The sequence below is a fragment of the Parasteatoda tepidariorum genome, chromosome 7 (assembly GCF_982258835.1).
Source record: "Parasteatoda tepidariorum strain Cologne lab strain chromosome 7, Ptep-v5.0, whole genome shotgun sequence".
In the NCBI taxonomy this organism is placed as follows: Eukaryota; Metazoa; Arthropoda; class Arachnida; order Araneae; family Theridiidae; genus Parasteatoda; species Parasteatoda tepidariorum.
In genome coordinates this window covers 82,802,429-82,815,244 of record NC_141761.1, presented here as the reverse complement: position 1 = coordinate 82,815,244, position 12,816 = coordinate 82,802,429, and the positions used below count along the sequence as shown (strand labels likewise).

Sequence of the window (12,816 nt, the reverse complement as noted above, 5' to 3'; positions counted from 1 at the left end):
ATCACACATTACTGTTCATTCACTGGAAGTATTCCCACTGTAGGAATATGCCTGTTTCTTCACTGGTTAGAAGCTGGTTTTTGTCTTTTAAACAGAATTTTGATGTATAATATGACTAAAAGTACAAGAAAATTAAAAAATTTCTTTTATTTTCATTAACTGGGAGAAAAACCCAGTAAAGGAACACTTGTTCCTTCACTGGTTTTTCATCGTTTGGTGATCCAGTGAATAAACACCCCCTTATCTCAGTACTTGATTATGCTATGGTGCTTTAAAAAAAATAAAACGTAACTTCAATAACTATATTTTGAATTCTCTTTTTCACAGTGAGAAAAATAAGACTACTACATGCAATTAATTCCACTTCAAACATATAAGTACAAACACTCACCTTATAATTTTTTCAACGAAACAAGGTGTAGCAGAGATAATAACAAATTCAAAAATTTTTTCAGAGAAATCTATTTGACCAGGTAATCCAAAATATTGCTAGATGACTTCCTATTGTTTGGCAGTAAGCTATTGTTACCAATCAATCTAAAGAAAAACTTTCAAATTCTTATTTTTAATGAATATATATGAAATGTTCCTTCACTGGGTAGTGTTCCTTCACTGGTTGGTTTACCCTATTCATCAGCACTTTAATTATTTTTTAAACGAGATAAATTTATCTATCTGTAGGTTAGCTATCAATATTCTTAACACCAAATGCATTGAAATAGTTGAAATAAATGTTTTTGTATTATTAATCAGGCAAAAAACTAGCATATTAAAAGATGGGTGATATGACAATTTTCTTCCACGCATGACGCATGGAATTGTAATATCTTTCGAAAAATATTTCGTAATTATTTTTTACGCCTGAATTATTTTAATACCAAATGTAAATACATAAAAATATTTTTATTCAATACATTCACATGAGTAAAATAATAATTCCTAATTTTCCCTTTAGCATCGAAGCGCCAGTATACAATTATTTAGAAAAGATTTTTTTGCTTATTAAAAAAACAAACATATTATGCCTATCTTGCCCTTGAAATTATAACGAAAAGTAAGTTTTTGTTCATGGTATGACCTTTACTGAATCTTGCTCAAAAACTACAAATTGTTCTTTGCCATTTGAAATTCTTGATAATTGTTTATTGAATTATAATAATAAATGTATGTTTGAAAGTCATTCCTTAAAATGAGTTCAAAACAAGAATTCATTTCGATAAACCAAACATTCGATTAATATACTCTTCATTTGTAGAGACTAAAGAAATATTAGTTATTCAGTTAAAGTTATTAATAAAATCGTAAATGTCAAATTAAATTCAGAAGGCAATTATGGCGAACCACTTTATCTACGAAATATTGTTTCAAGCCTTGTCCTTCAGGCAGTAATCTTTGATTTTTTCAATCATAATCGTTAATCGAGCAATTATAATTACTAATATCTAGATATTCTATTCGATTTCTTAAATAACGGTATTTCAATAAAGAACACAAATAAACTGGTTTAAATCTTTAATTTTTGTATATTATCATGACCGTATAAAAGAAAAGGGTTTTTCTAAAACATAACATCAATTAAATCTTTAGATAAATGATATCTGTAAAGTTTAACAAATGTAATAAAATGTAATAATTTAATGAAAAGTAAAAAAAAAAATAATGTCTAACTCTGAAAAATAATAACGAGAAATATAAACGTTAACACCCCGGGAGAATTTAATTGCTTTAAAATATCCTTTTCTTTTATGAAAACTGTAATATTTATTATATCAAAATTTATTTTAGTAAACTATGGCGTCACAGAAAATAAAATAAAAATTAAAATTTTTTCTCTGAATTATTATTTGATTCAATAGTGAAATGCTTGTCTTGTTTCGTCTGAAAGTCTTATAAAAATATTCACACATGAAATGTTTCATTCAAATTTAATTAAATTTAGTTACGAAACTTATGTTTTTTTTATATCTAAGACTTCCAAATATGTGATTTTTCATGTCTCGTACTTCAATTTTCTTTCCTTTTTTTTTTATAAAGTAACGTCTGGAGAAACATTGACATTTTATGTTGTAACAGCTTTATCTTTTGAGCAGAGAAAGGTAAATCATTGCTTTCTTTCTCTATGAAGACAGAATTGTTGAAAGATTTTTAATGAATATTTACTGCTTAAGAACCAAGTCTAATTTGCTATCATTAAAAATCTAGAAGGAAAAATAGGATTTACTGGATATAAGTTTTTAGTCAAATTAGCATAAAAATTTGTATCCGGTTGTAATTTATCCTTATTAAAGAAAAAATAATTCACTAAGAAAAAATGTATGGTTAAAACTACCAGAATATTGTAAAATTTACCGTGTTTCTGGCTGTAAGGGAAAACAGAAACGTTTGGTTGGATTTGGTATACTTTTACATAAAAATATATATGGTTTCGAAATATGGTATGAAAAAAGAATCCGCTAAATGTGGTAAAATCGGGTAATTTTATCATGATAAATTATAACATGAAATAAAAACCATTTATTTGGTTGTATTTTCCATTTAGTTTTGTATTTTTTTAATAAATGTGTTGTAATAAGGACTATAATTTTGAAAACCAGAATTTCCAGTAAACCGTATCCATATGAATGGAAAATTACCAATTAAATGGTTTAAATTCTCTATATTTTGATTTTTAATACCAGAGCCATGTTTTTTTTCTTAACCATAAATGTCATCACAATGCAGTACGATAAGTTTACTGGAATATTTTTCTCCATGTTATGCATTTAAAACACCCACTACGATTTGATTTTGTATATAAATAATTAGTGATAAAAGATCTTTGTTCTATTACCGTTCTATTATTTTTATATAGATTATATATGCGTTTTATTAAAAAATTTAATAAATGAGCAATCTTGTTAAACCGGAAACTAATCTTAGAAAGAAATATGAAATAATTCTTATAAAACAAAAATTATTCTAATAGTATGTATGTTTAAATGAAAGATGACAACTTTTCATAAGTATTAAATATGTATTTGAACGTTAACATCCACATACTGTTATACAGTCCATGCATTTGAAAAATTGTTGTTATTCTCTAGATTTTTTTTATTCATATTAACATACACTGTATAAGTCTTTTCTTTAAAAAAAACGAGTTGTCGTCTTTGTGTTGTGTTTTCAAATTTAAAGTAAAAAGGCGCAAAGGGTTTTTAATTTCCAGTTTTTACTGTACTTTAAAATGACCAAGAAATATGCTTTTGCTTCACTATGATGTGATCTTATGATTGCAATAACACAAACTGAAAATTTTGTTGGTTTTCATAGAGTGCAACACAGGTACGATCAAACACAGCGTTCTATGTATTTTGCATTTTGTAAAGTGATATTTGCTGTTTGCTTCGAATTCATCACATAACCAAGCTTCACAGACCTAAATCAAAAACGAGTATTCAAACCAGCAGAAATATTCTCTTGATCCAGTAATTAGGAAAGAATAGTATTATAATCGTGTGAAAACCATGAAATTATAGAACCATTTGGAATCATTGATTCGGTTACGTTAAAGGCTATAGAAGAATAATCTTAAGTCAAAAATTGGAAAACATGCAAATTTATATATTGCTTAGAATCAGTATAGTTACCTTTTTGTACTTAAATTTTAAGTTTTTCAGGATTTTAATTAAAATAGAATAAAACTGAAAATAGTTAAAAACAAATTTAAATGCTTATTACCAATTGGAAAGTATAGTCTATATGCTATTCCTTTTTTTTAATGATTTTAAATGACTTTCACAGTTGATTATCATATTTTACTGAGCTGGTTTTGGAAAGTTGGAAATTAAATTACACTTCACTTTTGTAGTTAGCTATGTTTAAGTTATAAGGTAAACTCAAAATGGATGCTAAAGCTTACATGAAGGTTGTGGGCATTCGTCAGATATCAGTATTAGGCTAAGCATTTAATAGAATTTATTGCTCTCAACTAATTATCTCTATTTTCAACAACTTAACTGGCTTATAAATTTGTACAAATTTTTAAGTAAAGTGGTTTATTATAATATGCTAAATATTCATTGTAATCACTCTTCTTTAAATTTTAGAAATATTATAATCTGTACGTACTTAGAAATTGATACTTTTACTTTTTTCCTCAGCAGCCGAAATACTTCTTATCAACATTTTTCCTTTCCTATTGATTGTTTTAAATTTTATCACTGTTATTTAATGCTTAATTTCTTCTTGAGAACGTTTTACTTTATTACTTTTTTAAATAAATTTTACTGCAATTTCCCTCACATTACTAAGTCTCATGCTTGCGTGGAAATCTGAACCACAGAGTAATATTATTTGTTATTTTCAGATACTGTAATTATTTTATATATTATACATCACGGATTTTTACTATAATTATTTTATATATTATATAGATTATTATGTATAATATTTATTAATTTCAAATAGTGTATAGATAAATTATAGATATAGTTAATTGTTATTTATTTCTAATAACGTTTGTGTTTTAAAGGATTCAAAAATTGAAACATACCAAAAAATGTGGAGGTTTATGGAAAATCGCCCCTCAGTTTTTGTAAGTTCTTATGAAGAAGGCGTAAAACGTGTTTTGGAAGGAAATTATGCATTTTTAATGGAATCAACTATTTTGGACTATAGTGTACAAAGAGACTGTAATCTCACTCAAGTTGGAGGATTATTAGATTCCAAGGGATACGGGATTGCCACTCCTATGGGTGAGTATAATTAATTACATAATTAATTAAATTGTTGCAACGTTAATAATCACAAGATTCCGATAGAAAAAAAGCTTAAAAAATTTCTTGATTGATTATCAACGCGATCAATAATATCCACTTATGAGTATAAATTTCAACTAGCAACTTTTGCTAAAAGTATATACAAGGCGTTTCCCGGAGAATGGAAGCAACGAAACTAGCATATGACATGAAGAGGGGCGCATTTGTCCCTGTAGGGCTTATAGGCGAGAATATATATATATATATATATATATATATATATATATATATATATATATATATATATATATATATTTCCATATATATATATATATATATATATATATATATATATATATATATATATATATATATTAAACATTCATTATTTTTTTAAATGGTAATAATTGTTTAAAAGTTTTACAGTTAAAATATCCATGATCTTCGAAAAATATAAATTCTTGATCCTCTTTAATATATCCACTATTTCCATTTTTACAAAGTAGAAAAATAAAATTTTAATCTACTTCGAGAATAAGCATGTTTTAAGTATATTTCAATTTTGCAATTAATATTTTATTTGAACCGTTAAATAAATATCAAATCTCGTGGGAGCATTACGAATAATTGTGCTAGTTGTTTCGGGGTTTAGTTATCGTAACTTATCCAACAGAAAGTATGGTAAAAATCATTTTTATTATGTTGCCTGTGAAAAGAGAAACACATAGGGAAATATTCACAAGATGTTTAATAATTTATGGTTGCAGGTTCACCTTGGCGAGACAAAATATCTCTGGCCATTCTGGACCTTCAAGAGAAGGGCGTCATTCAAATGTTGTACAACAAATGGTGGAAGAGTTCAGGCGTCTCCTGTGCCAGAGAGGACAAGAACAAGGAAGGGAAGGCAAACTCTTTAGGAGTTGGCAATATAGGTGGGGTGTTTGTTGTCCTCTTGTGCGGATTAGCTGTTGCCTTTGTAGCTGCTATCATTGAGTTCTTCTGGAATTCCAGGAAACACGCACAGACTGAAAGAGTAAGTTCAAATGAAAATTTAATCAGCGTTATACTACTTAGAAATGAATCGCTTATGTGATGAACTTGAAACAAATGAAATTACTTAGTAAGCTTACGCTTAATAAAAACATGCATAATCTGAAACTCTCTTAAATTTAAAAGATCTTAATATTTAATAAGAATTTTATTTTAAAGACTTATTAATGGATGTTTTCTCTTTTTTATTTTTACTGAAACTCTAAAATTTATCAGATCTAAATATGCAATCAATGTTTCAAGACTGACTTCAGATTTTTTTCCCCTTTTTTTACTGAAACTATTAATTTAGCAGATCTTTAGTATTAAAAAGAAATTTTTAAGGTTGAATTGAATGAAAAGATTGATTATAACTTTGAAACTGAAATTCTTACATTGCGCAGCTCTTAATTTTTTTTAAAAATTATCTGCAGACGTTTTGTTCAGAAGTTAATAGATGTATTAGATATTATTATTTAACAGTAATTTTTAAGATTAATTCCTTACATTTATTTTCAACTAAAGCTCTCTTAAATTTAAATGACCTTGATGAATTACAATTCTAAGTTTGGATATTCATAAAATGTAATGGTCAAGTGATTTTTATTTCATTATGATTGTCAATACAGTGAACTTAGCTTAAGATATTTTTGTGAATTTTCACTTATACGAAAACATACTGTTAAATTGTGCAATTTTTTTTTATATTTTGTTTTCGATCGAAATATATGTAAACTTATCAATAGCTCTTTTCACACCCATGACGACTCTAAAATACTTTTAATTGATATTAATTAATACTAAATATAATTCTAACTATCAGCAAAATAAGTTACTGACTATGATTTACAATCACGTTGCAAATTATCATTCGATTCTGCAAAGAATTGCTATAGTTTTACTATAATGTTTTTACTTTTCGCACTCTACCGACACCTCTATAGTGAAAGCCACTTTGTCATATTGAAGCCACTACTTTGATGTCTTAATATTTCGTTACCACATTAATTTATGAGTCTTAGTTTAGTACTCTTATTTTGTTATCAAATAATATTGCATCGTGCATTTTAATTTAATTATTGCTTACATTAAATTAAGTATTTTAATGTACTCAAAAGTCCGTATAAGACGTTAAACTCGTTTATAACTTCATTCTTACATTGGCAGGTGATTATCTTAATAGCTCTTCATGTTCTCATGTTCAACACCAAATAACATGCAGTATTTCACTTAAGTTTAAATTATTAAGATCATTATATGTATAATCATTATCTGTATAATATATTTTTAAAGTTTTGTCAAAATCCGTTGTTTGAAATATGACTGAGAATTTGTATAGCCAATTAACGAAAATCGGAAAAAAATTAAATATACGTTTTTCTACGTTCTGTTTAAGAAGCTAGAAAAGTTTTCACAAGGGTTTAAAAAATAGCTACAAATTTCGGGATACTGACGGGAAACATTAGGTAACACTGCTTTAAAATACCCACCATTTGCAACAACGTCGTATAGTTTAAAGGATTATCAAACATCCATTCATTTTTTATAATAGTTTGCAATAAACCACACTATTGTTGCTTAGTTAAAAAGCGTTTTGCATAATTCTCGATAACTGGTCACAATATTCAATTAGTAAATTGTGCTATTATTTAAATTGATATATCCCTTTCTAATCTTTTCTAGTATCATTACTTATTCTTACTTCTTAACTTTCAAGTATACTTGAATGTAAAATAGTTCATTAAGCACGTAGGAATTAACTATCAATTACAAGATCAAATCCTTGAAAATAACACACATTAAAAACTTGATATCACAGCCTAAGATCTAGAGAAATTATTTCCAGATAGAAACTGCAGCCCATTTGGGAAATTTAAGCATAGAAAATAAATGATTATTTTAACATCTGCGGAATATATTATCAAGCAGAAATAGATACAAAAGCTATTTCAAATAGAACCAAAGGAGGAAGACGAAATGATACTACATAAAGCTGAAAAATTAATTCGGATTGTTTTGATTTCTTATCATGGCATATCCATATTAATATTTTATTAGAAAATTTTAATATTTGAAATAAAACTCATATGCTTAAAATAGTTTTGCATAATTTGTTTGGAAATACATTTTCTTAATTTTCTTTGATTAAAAAAACAATATATATTAAAACCTTTCAATGTATAAACTTTTTATGCGAGTTTCATTAACAAAAAAATAAGACTAAGAATGTTAGTTAAAAATTGCAGTTGGAGATTTAAAGGTCAGATTGATTATTTATTTATTTATTTTACGATACACAAAAATATATACATTTTAAGGCCTCTTATTTGGGTTTTGTATACCAATAAATAAAAATTAGAATACTAATTATTTTAAAAATGCATATGCATAACGCATGCACTGAATTAGCATTTTTTACAAGGTATTAATTAAAAATTTAAAAATTTTATATTTAAACCTCTTTTGTTCCTGTTTCAAGTATTAATAAAAATAACTTAAAATTCAAATAATAAGAATGCAAATAGTAGGAATGCCAATAATAAGAATGCAAATAATAAGAATGTAAATAATAAGAAGGCTATAATAAGAACGCAAATATAGAATTAAATCTTAAGATTATTATCTTTATAATTCTTAATATTTAATGTATAATTTAAAAGCTATTAATTTGTTCAAATCTCTCTTGTTCGAGTTTCATATTCACAAAAAAACTGAAAACAGATTGTAAAATATAATAAGAGATCAAGTGGATAATTGAAACTAAAGATTATTTTAACTATTTAACCAATTATTTAAAGTATTTAAAAAAATAATTTAAATGGAATTTCAAACGAAACAATAGAGATTATTGGGAAAATAATCTATTTGTTCAAATTAAAATATTCCATTCTAATTTACATTAAGTAAACAAGTGGATAATAGCAGCTCTAGATTACTATTTTATTATACACAATAAACTAAATTATTTTGAAAAATGTAATAATAAAATGTGTTCTACATGCGAAAATAGAGGGTATTTAGGAAATAATTTATTGATTGCAATAAAATCATTTTATTCTAATTACTGGTTCATATAAACCGAAGAGCCATTACATTATGACCACCCTGCTAATAACATGTAGGACCACCTTTAGCCCTAAAAACTGCTAGCACCCACCGTGGCATTGATTCCACAAGGTGCTGATAGGTAGTCTGAGGTATCTGGTACCAAGCGCTCACCAACTGGTCCTGCAATTCCCTCGCATTGCGAGGGGATAGCGTGGCAGCACGAATTTGGTTTTTCAAGTAGGACTACAAATGCTCTATTGGATTAAGGTCAGGTGAATTTGGGGGCCAAGACATAACTTGAAAGTCACTGGAATGTTCCTCGATGATTCGATCCTTATGACATGGTGCATTATTCTGTTGGTAAACACCATCCCCAGCAGGAAAAACTGTTGCATGAACGGAGAACCTGGTCTGCAACTATGTTCAAGTAGCTTACAGACGACAGGGATTGTTCTATGAGGATTATGAGTCCTAATGTGCCCCATGAAAACATTGTTCCTGGGCGAGAAACCATGAAAACCTGGACGAGACCATTGTTTTAGATGGAGGGTAATGACTCTTCGGTGTATATGTGTGTTATATATTCATATCAATATATAACACACAGCACTTTATTTTTATTAAATAAAAAAAAAATTTAAACTTTTTTCAATTTAATACTGAAATTCAGTTCATGTTTTTTTTCACAAACCTTTACTGTATTTATTTTCAACTAACTGAACGCAGAACTTGGTATTTTGTTCCACACAGCAGTCACTGTGCTCTGAGATGGCAGAGGAACTACGCTTCGCTGTAAAATGCCGAGCATCTCGCCAACGTCCTGCACTTAGGCGCCAATGCTCCAAATGTATACCTGGTACTACTTACGTCCCAGCAGCCTTAGAAGTTCCTCAGGAAAATGGAATCATGCAGATGATAGAAATGAGGAAATCTCCTCTTACTTACGAGAGTGCCGGCGACTCCTAGTTCCACAAGTGCCAACATCGTCATTCATCTGCCTTTCAGCACTCTCACAACCCATGAGATATTTTGGATTCAAATCAGGATAAGGAAGAAAAGTTTTCACTACAAAAGTGCCATTTTGAGATGGCAAATCAGCTGTGATGCGAATCGTTGCAAAATATACGTCTGAATGTATCTCAATGAAGCAAGTCAGTGATGTTAGATGCACCACTGAGTTTTATATCGTGAAAATTTATTGTAACCATGGCGATCGATAATTCGATCATCTAGAGGAATATTCTTTTAATTGATCCGATCCATTTAGATTATACGTGAGCTCCTTATTGAATTATTAATATCTTTTCTTTGGAAAGTGATATCTGTAAAAAGAACTTATAAGTGAGTTTAATGTTGAAAGTCTGAATAATACCTGTTTGTATTTTAAGCAAAAATATATTGATTTTGATTGATTAAAAATCACTTTTGATGTAATGGAACATTTCTAAAATTTCTTTGTTGATACTGTTTTATTACAATTTTAAAAAAAAACTAATATTTAGATGGTATCTTTGTAAAAATAGTGATTTGTGTAATGCACTCATTGTAGATTACAAAAGCTTTTCCTTAAATTCTAAATTTAAACCCTCATTCTCAACGAACTTTAATTTATAAATATCTAGAACAATTGTTTTGAAGAGTCAATTCAACGCAATATAAGGCTAAGTCACAAATGTAATCTAAGAATATAACAAAAAAAAAACATTCTGATAATTTTATTGTTATGTTGAATAAATGAATTATATACTTAAAGTATCAAAACTAGTTTTCCATAAATTACTAATTTACATATTTCATTATTTTTTTCTGTTATTTTTAGAATTTAATAGAACCATACATCACTTAAGATAGCTACTTGTAATTAATTAATTATTGTATTTACATTCGTAAACGTGTGATAAAATAACAAAGATAATTTGATTTAAATTTTTTTCTCGTGGCAATGGTTTAGAAATAAGTGTCTGTTTTACTAGGTGAAAAGAGAAAAATGGGTGATAATGGCGAGTAAAACTAATTATACAAATGCCTGATGGATGAGACAAAGGATTGGCGTTGACATAAATTGTTCTTGTAAAAGAAGACTCCATATGTGATTCGGAATAATCAATTAAGATGTATGTAATTTGAAACGCTTGCTTTTTCGGAACACAAATCCAGATGGGTGACAAAATAATACGTACAAAAAAATAACACTTCTGTACTAACTCTATGTAAACATTGTTTCTTTTAGCAGCAAATCTTTAGGAAGGTTTTACGTTGCATAATTCGGGGTACAATTTGAAAGAACATGATTGTAGCTATTAAAAAAGTATCCATTTTACCGATGCAAAATGCGCACCAACCATAATGACATGAGTAGTTGGAAGCTTTTTTCCTTTTTTAATTACACTATAATTATGAAAGCATTCTTATATAAACATCAGAATTCTATTGAATGATTTCAGATTTACTGGTATTAAGGCTAGAAAGAAGTTATTAAATTTCCATTTATTTTTGTTCCATCTGATTTTTGCATGAGTTAAAATGACACCATTTCTAAAAGCTTCCAGCACCATCGTTCTAATTTGGCAATGTAAAATAGTCTGAAGCATTTGATGCTAAAGGAAAGATTGTTGTAAGTAAAAAAGTGTTCGTACACTGACAAAAAAAAACTATTTTCAAAGCTACCAGAATATGGTAAAAATTATTAATAAGTATTTCTTGCTCTATGGGAGCGCCGAAAAGCTCGGTAATTTTTATCGAAAGGCTTTAGCAGTGGTTTTGGTAAAAGTAACAAAAAAATATAGTTTTTATATTATGTGATAAAATTTGGTAAATTAGATAAAATTTGGTAAATGAGAAAAAATTTGGTGATTTTATCATGATACCTTAGAGCATTGTCTAGTTATTTATTCTGCTAAATTTACTTTTCAGTTTTGCCCTTTTTACTTATTTTGTAGTAATAATTGGTAATAATAATTAATAATTATAATTAATAATAATAATTGTGGTAATAATGCGTGGTAATTTTCAAAACTAGAATTTTCAGTAAACAGAAAGAAAAAAGTACCAAATGATTAGTCTAAATACTGTTTTCATTAGCAAAATTACGGTTATTATTCTTTTTTTTATTGAAAATGTCATTACCATACAGTACGGTAATTTCACTAGAATTGTTTCACCGTTAATTATTTTGTAACCCATCTATACGTTCTAGTTACACCTAAATTTATGGCATGAAAACAATTTTCTCTTACTACACTCATATATCTCTTCAGTTTCTTTTTCGTTTGAGTTTGAGTTACATTAATATGAATGAGATACAATAATAGGTCCATCGTTATAAGCCGCTTATCCTAGAAATGATAGTTCTTAAAAATTATTTATTCAAATAAAAATAAATCCAGCAGGAATTTTGTAATAATATCATTTTTCTGAAAACTTAAATTTTCGCTTTTGATTTTCTTTGCAATGATATCCAATGAAAAATTATAGCCTGAATGTGTCATGAATTATCCTTGTATGGCACCATGTTATTTAAAGATCTATTTTATTCTGTATGGAAATTATAAAAATGATTACATATTTATTTCGGAATTAAAATCCATTATCCATTGGCAAAATGGGTCTCGTTTTGGGTTTGATGGAGCGTACATCTTATTTGGACATCATCACTCTTTTCATCTGTGTTCAAGAATAATAGTAAACAGTGGACATGCGTCGTCACTGCATGCGTTGCTATGGTGACCGCTGCTGTTTAATATTTTTTGTAGAATTCTTTTTTTCACTTTTAATTTTGTTATGCATTAAGTTGGTGAGTTTATTTTTCAGATATGGGACCAGAGAGATCCCATAAACACTTCTTGAGTTGTGAATAAAGGAGAATTTCATCATTTGAACGATATATTCGAGAAATTAGACAACAACCATTTTGTTAATGTGTAACCTATGATAATGTTAACCGCCTTTCGGCGATCACAATTTTTTTTTAAAATTAAATTCTAATACATTTATATAAAAAATT

The 12,816-nt window shown here is 27.7% G+C and overlaps 1 protein-coding gene across 4 annotated transcripts in view; it reads left to right on the top strand.

The window, feature by feature from the left end:
• The window catches only part of LOC107451709 (glutamate receptor ionotropic, kainate 2), a 277,014-nt gene extending 266,762 nt beyond the window's left edge, over positions 1 to 10,252 (top strand). For 2 of the 4 annotated variants that reach the window (XM_087168155.1, XM_016067887.4), the window contains exons 12-14: positions 4,511 to 4,733; positions 5,504 to 5,769; positions 9,540 to 10,252. In XM_087168155.1, the coding sequence (XP_087024281.1) occupies positions 4,511 to 4,733; positions 5,504 to 5,769; positions 9,540 to 9,779 (729 nt within the window). In that variant the 3' untranslated portion in view covers positions 9,780 to 10,252. The remainder of the gene's footprint in view (positions 1 to 4,510; positions 4,734 to 5,503; positions 5,770 to 9,539) is intronic. The other 2 variants (XM_087168154.1, XM_016067888.4) reach the window with 2 other exon arrangements.
• Positions 10,253 to 12,816: the final 2,564 nt, after the last annotated feature.